We start from the raw sequence: 14,983 nt of genomic DNA on the forward strand, positions 1-14,983 counted from the left end.
ACTGGTATACTAAGGATTGGAATCCAGATTCCCATCTTGTTTTGCACTCATCCCATTTATTCTGTGCCCCCTGATCCCACATTCTCTCTTTGTTTGACTTTCTGTGATCAGGATATGGGAAGTCTGGGTGAGGTCAGGAAAGGAAAGAGCAATGACTTATTCCCACAACAGTAAATCAATTGTTTGGTTTATTTTAAGTTTTATTGAGAGGAAGAAGAATACGCAAGATAGTGGTCACATATCCCTGTAAATTCCAGTGTGGGATGGGGTTTATGGACGTGCCCTGAAACCCACCATGCAAGTTTACATGCACCTTTATTTGTAAGCAACCATGATTGAACATGAATAGGAACTGTAAGAAAGTTGTAGCCAGTCTGAGCCATTAGGGATAATCGGCCTTTCTTATTCTCTTCTCACGATTCTGAAATGACAATAGCACCATTGGAGCTACAGGGAAAAGTGAGATGCACAAATTAGTTGGTGAATTCATTGCAGAATATATAGTTTATTCATACAATGAATCGGGTCACCAGCCTTACATAGTAAGCACTACATCCTGAACCCTCCATCGAGCATAGTACACATTTTTTTTTCTTAAAGGAGAAAACGTCTCTGTTTCATTCTAACTCTTGAGGGCTAGTAGAGCCATGCATATAGAAACAGAAGGTCACAGCTTTGCTCCTGGCTGCTTTGTAAATAAGTATCATTCGGTCAAACTCTCCCTTCACTGTATCACACTGGCTTTTTGGTGTACTGTGAAAGTCCTGCTTCTGTCAGCTGGGTCTATAGATTTTCTTTCTGTTTTTACATTTTATTTTTCGCTGATGGAAGCAGAAGCAGACACCCACAGCTAAACACTGAGCTAAACTCCTGGAATCCAGTTGCAGAAAGGGATTGATGAGCAGAGGTGTCAAGACCAGGCTGGAGAAACCCACAGAAACTGCTGACCTGAACAAGGGGGATCTCATGGACTCTCATGGAAACCAGAGCCCCTGATAGTGGGTGTTAGTTACAAGGACTGGGCAGTTTATGGGGCCTCTAGTAGTGGATCAATATCCCTAGTGCACAAATGGACTTTGGGAGCCTATTCCCCATAGAGGGATACTCTCTCAGCCTAGACACATGGGGGAGGACCTAGGCCTTGCTCCAAATGATGTGACAAAGTTTGAAGATCCCCTATGGAAAGCCTCACTCTACCTGGGGAGCAGAAAGGGAATGGGATGGGGGTTGGTGGGGGGACAGTAGAGGAGGGGAGGGTGCAGGAACTGGGGTTGACATGTAAAACAAGCTTGTTTCAAATTTAAATTAAAAATTATCATAAAATATTTATATTTATTTTGTTAGTGTTCTGCCTGTATGTCTGAGTGAAGGTGTTGGATACCCTGGAATTGGAATTACAGACAGTTGTGAACTGCCATGTGGGTGCTCGGTATTGAACCCAGGTCTTAACCACTGAGACATCTCTCAAGCCCCATATTTTCTTTTCTCAATTCAGGCTCCACTATGGTTTTATCCCCACTTTGCTCAACATTACTTTGAATTTTTATCAGAAAAAAACACTCTAGGTTATAAACCATCAATATCCACTTACTAAAATGGAATCTGGGGATTTTCACTGTACATACTCTCCTCTAATATCTCAACCAGAATAACCTTCCATAGGTGAAGAGTGGTATTAGAAGGCAAGGATACAGGGTTTGTAAATAATCCATAACTTTAATCCATAACTTTATGTCCTGGAAATGCCAGGAAAATAAGTGCTGATAAAGAAGAAGCAGCACTTGTCATAACCATCAGAATGTCTTCCACCTGCAGAGTCCTGGGCCCAAGACTTTCTTCTGATCAATAAAAAGATGTCTTGGGGAATATTTTAACTTCCTTAATAGCTCATAGCTCAAACTGATGCTGCTCACTTCGAGACTACACTAGACTGTGCACAAACTTCTAGGGTTAATGGCATTCCATAGTGATTTGATTCTGTTCCCTTGAATATTGAAGACTTTCCCCATATGGAAAGTACAGTTTGTACCTAGATCTACGTTGGGGGAAAGGGATGTGCAGCATTGTTATAAGCTTCAAAAACTGGCTAATGTTAAGCAACATATTTGTTCAGTGGGCCCTCAAAGGGGCCATCAAGGCTAAAAATAACCAAACTTTATGTATAATAGTTCCATTGTATAAGGATCTTGAGACAGATTTCACATGTTCAAATACCAGCCCTACTTCTTTCTTTGCTCAGTAGCTTTGGGCCATATGGTGGCTTGAATAAGAATGGCCCCCACAGGGTCATACATTTGAATGTGTAGACACTAGGAAGTGGAACACTTTGAAAGGATTAGAAGGAGTACAAGGTGTGAAATTGGAGAAATTGTGTCACTGGGGGTGGGCTTTGAGGGTTCAAAACCCAATCAATCCCAGTGCCTCTCTCTGCCTGCTGCCTGTGGGTCAGGATGTAGAACTCTCAGCTGTGTCACCAACACAGTGTCTGTCTGTTTGCTGCCATGTGTCCCACCATGCTGATGATAGACTAAACCTTTGAAACTATATGCAAGCCCCAAGTAGAAATTTTAAAAGAAGTTGCTATGGTCATGGTGTCTCTTCACAGCAATAGAAGGTGACTAAGACGGGTCAGTTACTTAACTTTTCTTTGCCTAAGGTTCCTAGTCTGTAAAATATGATCAGTATGGTCACCTGATTCTCAAAGTTGATGGAGATTTTCTCACAAATACATAAAGTCAAAGCTGTCCAAAGAAGGTTGTTAGACTTTTCATTGTTCTAATAACACGCCTGACATAAACGACTCAAAATGAAGAAAGATTTATTTTGGCTCATGATTTCCGAGATTTCAGTCCATGGGACACTGGATCAGTTGTTTCTAGATAATAATGGCATGAAACACCATGGCAGAAGTGTGTGGTAGAGTAAATTTGTTTAAATCCTGGTACCCAAGAAGCATAAAGAGACATACTAGAAGGGAGCAAAGCGAAATTATATTTTGTTTATGATCTAACAATAAAGCTTGCCTGAAGATGAGAGTGCAAAGCTAGCCACACTAGTCATCCATACAAGCAAAGCAGTGATGACACACACCTTTAATCCCAGCAGCCACACTAGTTAGCCATAGAGGCCAGGTAGTGGTGGTACACACTTTTAATCCCAGCACTAGAGTGGAATTATAAGACTGGAGAAGAGATGAGTCAGTCAATCTGCAACCGCGCTGAGGACAGAATCGCCCCTTTCAGTCTGAGCATTGGTAGAGGTAAGAACTTCACTGATCTTCACCTTGAACCCCAATATCTGTCTCTGGAACTTTATTATTCATGATGCACTACTTTCTCCAAAAACCACACCTCCAAAGTTTCCAGTGCCTCCCAAAATAGTGCTACCAGCTGCTGACCAAGTTTTCAACATAGAAGCCTATATTTAAGGGTCGTTTCAGATCCAAATTGTAACCTGAGGCAAGTACTATTTAAGCTCATTGTTGTGTTCCAGAATCCAAGTCCCTGGCTACAGTTGGCCTCTGTATTCCATTCTGCAGCTAGAGTGGGGTCAAGTGGTGGCCCTACATATCATGTAGCCAGCTGAACTCCACAAGGCAGTGTATCAGTCAAAGCACAACAAGCAGTCTAATTCTACTGGGATCTCCCCCAAAGAACTTCAGAAAATTCTCACGGAACAGAGGTTCTATAACACACAGGAGTTGGTGGTATATAAGTTCTCCTTGCTTGTGGGGCCTTGTTTTTATCCATAGGTCAGTGAGGAATAGAAAAATATGAACCATCATTTTTTTCAACTGACAAAATGATCCCAAGTACATGGGTATAGGATTGCCAGGCTCCGTGAAGCTGCTGAGTGGCTCTTGAAACATTTCTAAATATAAATGCTAGGGTGGGTGGACAAGGGACTGGGCTTTGAAAGAGTGTGATTGGCCTTCATCGGTTCCATTTATCTTTAGTGAAAAGAAAAAAGCCAAGGGAAGATGAGTGGCTGGGGGAGAGAACTCAAGAACTACCATTGCTGTCCATTATCGAGGCCATAAGAAAATGAGTTTCATTTTGAAGACATTTTCCTTCCTGTATGCATTTTACAGGCATGGGTTGTGACTTCTGCATTACACATTTCTTTTTCAGTAGATTTTTGCTTGCTTTTCTGAGATAAAAGCAACCCCAACTGAACATGAATATCCACACTGCACTTGGGTCTAGACTGAGCCAGATGTGAGCCAACGGGCAAAGAAAAGAGGGTGAAAGCTGGGTCCCCTGGGGCTAATTGTCTCTCTGCCTAGAATGTGTGTTACCCAACTTACTGTGCCTTTTTTCTGAGGCAACAGCACTAGTTACTGAGGCAACACCTAGAGCCAAATTCTCACATACGGGACTGTGGGGCTGCCAAAGTGTCTGCCAGTCTTTGCTTTTCCTCAGAATACTTTCCCTCTCCCTGGAATTAGATCCAATGTTTAGGGTAACAGGGCAGCAGACTCAGAGAAGGGTTGGGTTCTGTCCTTGGTGTCCTTGGCTTTTCTTCCACCCCACTAGATATCGTGGCCAAGAAGTCTCCCAGACTGTACCAGGGGACTCAACTGCCTCTGACCCTTTCCTCCATGCTGCTTCCAAACTGTCACCAACGTGGCTTTATAAAATGTTTCAAATTTTATTATTTCTTCTGTCATTAAAATATCTTTGAATATCACACTACAGTGATTATTACTGAACAAATAAAGTGGTCCTATCTGTATAAAATTCCCATTTTCCTGTTTCTTGTCTTCAACTCAGCTTATATCTTATTTCAATGTGTTCTTGCTTGTTGTTTCTGCCCTGCCTTAATTTGAGCGGAATTTTAATATGAGAAAAGGTCTTAATTGTCCCCTAAACAGTGACCAACACATTATGTTAAAAGAACTCAAGTGTTTGAAAGATAGTTTTCCAGTATGTATCCCCAAGCCTGAGTCTAATCCACAGATCAACTCCCAAAAAAGTCTCTTTTTGCCCCTGAATAACACTGTGCATCACTTTCCCCCTCCATACACAAACACACAAAATAAAGATTAAAAAATTAAAGAACACCATAAATCAAATTCTAATGTCCATAATTAATTCATTTTCACAAATTGCCTTTATTTATGGTTACAAACGTAATACATGCTTACTGTAGTGAATCTGGAAATTACAGAGAACAGTACAAAGACAAAAATTAAAAAAAAAACATATAACCCACCACCTGAAGGCAAACACTGTTCATATTATGTTCTAACTACCTACACCTGTTTAGACACCGAGACCCTTAAGGAGAATGCTGGCCACAAAGCACAACAACCAAGGGGAGCAAGGGCAATTGACAACTGAGGGGATCACCCAGAGGTCATAGCTAGAGATTCCACACTGAAGGACAAGGGCCATAAGCAAGAGATCAGAAGCTAACAACACAGGAACAAGTTAGGTACTATAACACTGTAGTGAGATGGTGCTTTTCAAGGGTTTAGCTCAGTACCAGTCACATGGCACATTACCAACATTTGTTAGCCATTAATATCACTATTATTAATACTATGGGTCAAAACAATGGTTCAGGATGGAGACTATAAACAGGGCAAGGGCCCTGGAGACCCATTTAGGTACTATGAGTTGGGGCATATAAGGGTGAATCTGCTGATTTGAACAGATGGTATAGGAGTGGGTATCTCTCTCTTTATAGGCTCCCCTGCCAGGTGGAATAGGACAAGGTTTTCCTCAAGTTTGCCTGGTGACATGTGGCAAGACACTCTAAGGTGTTTTGAGGTAGGACATGATTTCTCCTGCCTAGACTTCTCCCTGGACCAAGAATTTGAAAAAGCCTTGATGGTGATGATGATGGGAGCTCAGACTCTCATACACCATACATTCTTATAGTCCACACTGATTGTCAGGGCAGGTCACAGGCATATAGGTGAAAGAGAATGTCAAGGCAACCAAAAACAGGAGATAAAGTGGGATGTGCCTGAAGGGGAAGGCTGGAAGGTGAAGGCAACAAGGTTTATGATATATTTGAATGGAATGGGTCCAGGAACCAGTCCTCAGGTTAGCAGCCAAGGCAGAAATCGCAGAAGATTTCAAGGAGTACTACTTGTTGGTGGGGGCCTTCTGTGCGCTCTGTCGAAGGTGGTCATGAAGACTTTCTTGGGGGTCTCCATGTTCTTTCAAGTAGTAACAGCGTTTGGGAACATGCTGGTGCTGTGAGAAAGGAGGAAAAAAACAACATAAATAAGAACCACACTTCCTATGACCAAAGGCATTCTGTCTGATTAAGTTCAGTAAGCCAACAAGTCTAAGAACTGGATAATTTAACAGATGTGTAAAAAGAGTGGCCAAGTGCTAAGTTCATGAAATCCTCTGGTGACTTGAGTCCACACACATGTGACTATGAGTAGAACCCAGTCCATAAAAGAAGTCGCTCCCTTGGAACTTTACTTGCAATAGACAGAGAGCTGCGATTGAGCCTACTGATTTTCCTTATAATCCAACGCCTTCAGTAACCTGGGTCAAACATTGTTTCTGAAAATGGCTAATATAACCAAAATAACTTCATATCCATACTCACTGATAAAATTCTACATTGAGCTCTTATTGTCTAGGAACTCAGTACTTCCTTCTCAGCTCTTTCTTAATTCAGCATGAAAGACTATGGGTGTTAATCCAACATCACTATTTCCTCAGTTTTCTAATCAGAAACCATGAGCAAAAGCCCCCCCTGATTACCTCCTCAGTCTGCTGCTGAGAGCCCAGGTCACTCTCCATGGCCTCCTCATTGTTCCGCTTACAAGATGTTGGCACAACTTGGCATGAGTTGCCTGAGGAATCCTTCTCTTCAGCCAACTGACACTCAGTGTACAGAGACCTATCTATCAGTTCCTTCAGGCTGCCGGCCACCTTCAGGAAGATACGACCCATTTTGGTGGTAACAGCTTCCGAGAGTCCTTCCAGAAACCTGGTCCGTAGAATGGCATCAGACCAAGACAAATGTCGGGCCAGCAGCAGGAAGTCAGTGGCATACTGTCTGACTGACTTCTGGCCCTGCTTGGGATGGCAAAGAACAGCACTTAGGATGTCTATCTCAGACAGGGAGTCATATAAGCCCTGTGATCTTCTCAAGAAAGACTTGTTTTCACCGGAGAGGGGGTTTCCGACCTCCATCTGCAAGATAGACCATCTCTCTGCTGCCCCCAGATGAAGAGACACCAGAAATGCCATTTTCTCAGAATCATTTAAAAACCCCTTCATTTGCTTCTCCTCATCAATCTCCTCTGCATCTTCTTCCACAGAGGATGAACCTCGGGCTGCTTCTTGCTCCTCTAAGAGGTAACAGAGTGCTGGGGTCAACATACCAAGGGATGGCACTTCTTTTGGTGGTGGGTTCTTCATCTCAGGGTTTGTGGCAGTCCCATGTGGTGTGCTCTTTGATCCAGGGGCTGTGGCTCTGAAGTGAGAGGTAGATGCCTCTCCTGAGTCTGTGGCTTTGATATTCACAATGGGTGTCATTCCAAAGGCTGGTTGTGATGTGGACATTTTTCCAGGTGCTGGGGTACTCATTAGTGGTGTAGACATCTCTCCAGAGGTTGGAGCTGCCATGTGTGGCATGGTTATCCCTCCTGAGGCTGTGGCCCTCGGTAGTGGCATAGACATCATTCCTGGAGCTGAGGTTCTCATAAGAGGTGTAGATACTACTCCAGAGGCTGAGGCTCTCAGTGGGGGATTAGCCATTCCCCCAGAAGCTGTATTTGTTGGCTGCGGCAAGGATGTAGCTCTAGCACTCACAAGTTTGGTTTGTAGGGTTGACATTGTCCCAGAAGGCATGGTTTTCATTAGTGGCATAGACATCTCTCCAGAAGTCATGGGTGACATCAAAGGTGTGGGCATGGTTCCAGGAGCTGAAGCCCTCATTAGTGGCTTAGACATCTCTCCAGACGCCATAGCTGCCAGCTGTGTAGTGGACATAATTCCAGGGCCTGGAGCTCTCGCTATCTCTGTGGCCATAGCTCCAGACGAGGGTCTCCTAAGTGTTGTAGATATGGTTGAAGAGGCTGGTGCTCTGACTGGTGGTGTAGATAATGCTGCACTGGCTGGAGCTTGCACTGGGAGTGGGCATATGTCTCCACAAGCTGTGGCCATCATTTGAGGTATGGACTTTGCTCTGGAAGCTGGGGTTCTCATCAGTGGCACAGACATCATTCCAGAATCTGTGGGTCTCAAGAGTGGTGTGGACTCTGATACAGGGACTGAAACCTTCATAGGTGGCATGGACATCATACTCGAGGCTGGAGCTGTCATGGGTGGAGCAGATATTGTACCATAAACTGGGGCTCTTGGGGATGGAGCTATCTCTCCAGAAGCTGGAGGTCTCATTAGTAGTAGAGGCTTCTCTCCACAGGATGAGGCTTTTGAGAGCAATGTAGACATCTCTGATGAGTCTGAGGCCCTCATTAGGGGTGTAGACATAGTTGCTGAGGCCTGGGATCTCATCTGCATCCCTCCCAAAGCAACAGGTCTCATGAGTGGTGTAGATACCCCTCCAGAATCTTGAATGCTTATTGCCTGACCAGGCATCTTGTCAGAGGCTGTGGCTCTCATTAGTGATATGGATGTTGCCCCAGGACCAGGGACTCTTGCTAGAGGCTTAGACATGCCTCCAGAGGTGGTGGTTGTTATCTGTGATGTAGACATCACTCCAGAAGCCGTGGCTCTCATTAGTGGTGTGGACATGCCTCCTGAGGCTGGGTCTGTCATCTGTGGCATGGACAGAACTCCAGTAGCTGTGTCTCTCATTAGTGATGTGGGCATTGCTCCAGAAGCTGCAGTTGTCATTTGCTGCATGAACATTCCAGAAGCTTTGGATGTCATTAGTGGCTTGGACAAGGCTCCGGGGCCTGGAGCTCTCATCTGTGGCATGGATATCACTCCTGAAGCTGTGTCTCTCATTAGCAGTGGAGATGATGATCCAGAGGTTTTGGCTGTCATTAGTGGAGTAGACATTGCTCCTGAGGCTGTGGCTCTCATTTGTGGTGTAGATGTCAGTCCTGAGGCTGTGGTTCTTATTTGTGATGTGGACATTGGTCCAGTGACAGGAGCTCGAATTTTCTGTGTGGACACTGACCCAGAGGTTGATTGTGACACAGACATTTCAGAAGCTGTAGCTATACCTGACTGGGTGGACATCAGTCCAGAAGATGAACCTCTTACTCGCTGTGCAGAAACTGCTCCATTTGCTGTGGACTTCGTAAAGCCTATGGGCATTATTCCTGGTGTTTTGGCCATTGTTAAATGTGTAGACATCACACCAGAGGCTGTGGTTGACATTTGTTCTGTGAACATTGCTCCAGGGCTTGTGGCAGCCATCAGTGGAGTTGTCATTGATCCAGAGACTGGAATTGTCTTTTGTGATGTGGACGTATTTCCTGATGCAGGGACTCTCGTTAACTGCATGGGCATCGCCCCTGTATCAGAAGCTCTCACTGGTAGTGTGGACATCAATCCAGTGGCTGGGACTCTTATTGGTGGAACAGACATGATCTCAGAGTTGATATTTTGTGTTATGTCTGGGGACATCACTCCAGAACCAGGTGCTGGCATCAACTGAGTAGGCATCACTGTGGAGGTGAGAGCAGTCATTAGCAGTGGGGACATTGCCTCAGCATCTGGGACTGGCTTTGGTAATGTGGCTGTTTCTCCAGTATCTGGGATTGACAGCAGTGATGTAGACATTGCTCCAGAACCAGAAATTGGTTCTGGCATAGGCAGTGAAGACATGACTCCAGAGTCTGAACCTGACATGAGCACTGTGGGAATTCCCTCGGATTCCTGAGGGTTTGTTGGCTGAGTTGTTGGTTCTCCAGAAGCTAGAGCTGACATGATCAGAGAGGATATCACTTCAGAGTCTGTGCCTGACATTAGCAGCGATGATATCTCCCCAGAAGCTAGAGCAGTCATTAGCACTTTGGACATTGCTTCTGTGTCCTCATCAGTAATTTGCAATGGGGACATTGCTTCAGAGCCTGGAGCTGTCATTGGTGGTGTAGATGCCACTCCAGGGTTCATATCTGGAATCAGGAGTGGGGATATCTCACCAGGATCTGATCCTAGCATTAACGATGCCTCAGAGGACGAAGTACTCATTACAGGTGCAGATATCACTCCAGAGGACGGAACTGGCATTGCCAATGGTGATATCTCTGCAGAATCTGATGCTGCCATTAGTGCTGTGGACATTGTTCCAAAGTCAGGAATTGTCATCATCCCTGGAGACATTAACCCATAGTCTGAAGTAGACAACAATGGGGACAATGTTCCAGAATCTGAGGTCGGCATCAACAGTGGGGACAGTGCCCCAGAGTCTGAGACTGGCATTAGAAGTGGGGACAATGTTCCTGAATCTGAGGCTGTCATTAGCAGTGGAGACAGGGTCCCGGAGTCTGAAGCTGACATCAGCTGTGGGGACAATGTCCCAGAGTGTGGTGCTCCCATGACAGGTGTGGAGGGTAGACTGTCAAAGGCAGTGGATGTCATCAATTGTGTAGCTGTCCCTCCGAGATCTGAGGCTGAAGTTGAGACTATAGGCAACTGCAACTGAGAATGTAGGATTTGAACCTCTGCTCTTGTCTCTGCCATTGGTCTAGGGAAAGTTGCCCCCCTGTTTTGGGGGTCACTATTTTCCTCCCTCATCATATTGTTGAATCGTAATGAATGCAATGGTATTGACATGTCTGCCATGGCTATAGGGCAGGGAGGATGGAGACTCTAATGTGTTGACATCAGGGCCCACAAATCAAGGAAACCTGTAAAAGAGAAAGAAGTTTAAAGTCAAAAGCCAATTTCAGAAATATATTACAACAATTCATAGAGACCTGCTTTTATGAGTTGTCATGTACGTGGCTTTGAAACCTGGTCTATCAGTTTGAAGAAAGCATATAGGAAATAGCCCAGAGCAAGAACAACTTCTCCTTCAAACTCTGTGCTTTTTAAACCAACCCACCCAGGTACACACCACAGCCTCCACGTTTATAAACTCCAATAGCAAGCTCCAGAGCCTGGGAAGCCCTGTCTCAAATGAGTCAGCAGCACCACCTTCTGGCCAAGTACAAGAAGTTCAGGCTCTCTGGCTATGCTTTTCCACTACAGAAGTCAAAAAGTCAACCCAGGTACCATCAGGGAGCTCTTTACTCCATGATAATTATTACTTCTTAATGTTCATTGAATCCCAACAGTTTACCCCAGATTTTACTACTATGATATCCCTTTTCTCAGGAAAAGTAGCACATTTATCTGATGAATGACTAAAAATGGCATTCCACAAAGTAAACTCTTGTTTTAATATTATCATCATTATTGCTATTAATGACAGCTACTACTACAGTATTGGTTACTTAGTAGATGCATGAATGCCACTGCACTTTAACTGTAAAGAACTTTAAACTGTCTGATATGCACGACTTTGCGAGTCTGATTCTACTTGGGATTTAAATAGTATTATTATTCCCATTGTACCAGCTTTCTAAGATTAGCAAGAGTTGTAGCTAAAATAAAACCAGTGTGGTTTTACCCTTTCCTTGAGGTTGCATGGTCTTTGGTCTCACTGAGAGTGTATGCAGCTGCTTGTCTGACATCCTAGACTAGAAATCAATCGCAGCTTAGTCTTAGTCAATGAGCAGAAACTTCAAGTTTGCCTGTTTAGCTGAGAGGGGACTGGTCACTCCCATAACCTCACCTCTCTGACCTGCTTCCATAAGCAGCCACAGAAGTGGTACTTTGACACACAAGTTGTAGACCCATGCAGGCAATCACAGAAGAGTAACAGAAACCCATAGCCTGATCATGCCCTAAAAAGAAGACTGGATACTTTGAGGCAATGTCAAAGAAATCATCAATCCATAGTTTTGTGCCTCCATCACAATTGGAACACAGACAGCAGAAATACCAACAGCAAGCAGTACTTGAGCATGCACTGGCTGGTAGATCTTCTAGGCACTTTACCTGTCTCACATCATTCGATCCACACAGTAACCCTCCAAGATTTTTGGCCTTCCTCCTTCTTACAGATGGGACAATGAAGACACACAGAAACTTGATCATTTGTGTGTGGTTTGGGAGAGTCTCAGGCCCATCCAATTCTATAGCCCCCTATTCCTCACTAATAGGCAGTAGTGATCCTCTTCTTCTCGTCCTCAACCCCATTGACTAGATAACCCCAAGGTAAGGTGTCAAAGAAATACGAGAGTCCTGCTGATATCTCAGTTACCTTAATCTTAATTTATGCCATGGGAAACATGAGCAAAAAGATCCTCCAACTCCATCTTCCATCATCAAATAATCCCTGTCCATACCACAATTTTTCACTAGGCACAACTCAGAAAGATCTTACCTTACCAGTGACAGAGAAGAGTGATAGTGTCCTTTGCACTGCAGCTTTTGTGGTGTGACCAATTGACTTATACCCCGTGCCAATTCATTACAGCAAGGCCCAATACCGGCAGCTGTTCTCAGCAATCTCCCTTAGCTATCCCCTGCCACACCCCCTCTTGCCCGCCTGCCAGCCTGCCGGCCCGCCCACCAACTCCACTGCTCTTGACTTGCTAGCGCATGTTCTGGCTCTCTGGTCCCAGATTCCTGCCTCTATATAGGCTCTGACATTTGCCTCTGGCCACCTTTCACTTGTCAGCCCTCCATAAGCTCTGCTGTAGCTCTGGGCCTCTGCAATCCTACCCCTTTTCCCCTTGCTTCCAGGAATCCCACCACCTCTACTGCACATCCCTGCAGCCATCTCTGGCTAGCCCAAAGAGAATAGATTGTCACAATTAAAGAAATGAACCAGCAAGTGTCCTTACTCAGGAAATGGAACATGTATGCTCTCTGAGACTGGGTGTGCACAGTTACTCTGGGTCCTAGACAATGCAGCTGGCCAGACCAAGAAGTACTGGCTCAGTGTTAGAGGTAAGGACCAAGACTGCGGGTCCAGAGAAGCAGCATCAGTGAAACTCAAGGGTAGGAAAATGAGGATGGGAAGAAGCTGGGTGTGGGGCTGGGAAGTGAAGACTTTAACAGTGACTCACAGTCATGAGAATTTTTAAAGCAGTACCTACCTTCTGCATGTTGGTGGGAAGCCTCCGTAATGTAATATGTATCTAGTATGTAGCCCAAAGTCTCACTATGGTCTGCTGCTTATTATGAGTCGCTGTTGGTTGATGATTTTAAATGACTCTGCTAACAAATTATGAGTCCGTAAACCCAAGTCCCCTGAACTTTACCCAACGGTCTCAAGTGTAATGGTCAATTCTTCTTCCAGACTAAATGGATGCTTAAGTAGCACTAATCTAAAAGACTGGAGTACTAATCTAAAAGACTGGAGTGGGCCTGGAGGTGTGTCCTGGTAGTAGAGTACTTGGGTAGCATGTGTATGGCCCTAGGTTGCATCCTCAGTACTGAAAAAATCAGAGGGGGCACTCTGGTTACTTTTCTGTACCTCCTCTCTGACCTTGTATCCTCCTTCTACGAAGCAGGCTTCATTTTTGTTTATATAAGATGGGTCCTTGCACAAGACCATCCAGCAGAAACACATTCAGACAGCTTACCTGAACAAGGAGGAGCTAATGGCCACTAGACTGATAGCTGGGAAGCCAGCATGGAACTGACTCAGGCCCCCCTGAATATGGGTCTCAGCCAGAAGGACTGAGCAGTCTAAGAGACCTCAGACAGTGGAGCCAGGATGTATCCCTGGTGCACAAAAGGACTTTGCGAACATATCCCCCATGGAGGGATAACTGCCTTAATCTAGAGACAGGAGAGAAGCCCTAGTCCCTACTTCACATGACCTGTCAGATCTACATGACCCCAACTGGATGGCATTCCCCTACATATGGAATTGGGGTGGGGGGATGGGAGGGGAGGGTGGTTAGCATGCATGTGAGAGGGCAGAGAGGGTAATAGGGAGGGAAGGAGGGAGGAAGGGATGGAGGGAGGGCGGGAGGGAGGGAAGGAGAGGGAACTGAGATCGACATGTAAAATAATAAATTTAAAAAAAAATGCTTTGACTCCAAAATTTAAGTTGAAGGACAAGTTACTGGGGAAAAGGATTTCTATTTTTGTTTCCACAGAAAATGAAAAGATGTGGATTCCTTCCAGACTAATGTGGTTTGATCAATCCAGACCACCTGAAACAGAGTACCAGGTGATTCTACATTCAAAACAGCCGGACAAAGCAGCCTTACAGACTACAGCCAGGATTTCTGAATCTTCTTCGAATCCCCCATGACAGCGTCCCTTACCAGCAGGAAGTAGTTTGGAAAGAACGACACCCAAATTCCCAAATATTGTGTATAAATGTTTGTTTTCATTTAATTGGACTTTGTTATATAAAATAAAATAATAAAATTTATAAAAAGGTAGGTCCTCGCAGGGTATACTTAAGTCTGACATTCTTGCCAGCTGTTTAAAACCTATGGAACTTTCTGCTGAATCTTAGATCTACAGAATGGACAGTGGCCACCAGATTTCTCTCCGTCTCCATCACTAGGGCATATTGGGCTTTAATTGTCATTTTACAAATAGAGAAATAGGCTTGGGGGGGGGTTCACAGAATTAATCCTAAAAGCAAACACTGAGTTTAAGCCCTGACCACTTCACTTCTGAAATCATTTTCGGTTTAAATCCATGATTAGAAACACTCAAAATGCTCTACTCACTGCCAGGTGCCCACCCCACCAAGGAAGGAACTTTTCTCAGCACAAGTGTTTAAATTGCAGTAGTAGCAGTGGTAATGGTAGCAGTCACAGTAATACCTGGCTGGCCTTGAATGCTATTCTCATATGTCAAGAATTGTGCTAAGGGCTTCAAGAGTTTTCTTTTTTGCTCTGTACAACTACCCTTTGAGCTAGACCCTTGTAATTCCCAGTTTACTGATAAGGAAGTTGAGCTTCAACAGGTGTTATGGTTTAAATGTGATGGGCTCCCTGACATATGTTCGT

The 14,983-nt window shown here is 44.6% G+C and overlaps 1 protein-coding gene across 1 annotated transcript in view; it reads right to left on the reverse strand.

Annotated features, from left to right (window-relative positions):
- Positions 1–5,093: 5,093 nt before the first annotated feature.
- The window catches only part of Rtl9 (retrotransposon Gag like 9), a 67,575-nt gene continuing 57,685 nt past the window's right edge, over positions 5,094–14,983 (reverse strand). Inside the window, exons 3-4 of the mRNA XM_051177969.1 lie at positions 6,732–10,801; positions 5,094–6,206 (exon numbers count right to left, since the gene is read on the reverse strand). Of these exons, the coding sequence (XP_051033926.1) occupies positions 6,096–6,206; positions 6,732–10,736 (4,116 nt within the window). The 5' untranslated portion in view covers positions 10,737–10,801 and the 3' untranslated portion in view covers positions 5,094–6,095. The remainder of the gene's footprint in view (positions 6,207–6,731; positions 10,802–14,983) is intronic.

Source organism: Phodopus roborovskii, unplaced genomic scaffold (genome assembly GCF_943737965.1).
Source record: "Phodopus roborovskii unplaced genomic scaffold, PHOROB, whole genome shotgun sequence".
NCBI classification, from domain to species: domain Eukaryota; kingdom Metazoa; phylum Chordata; class Mammalia; order Rodentia; family Cricetidae; genus Phodopus; species Phodopus roborovskii.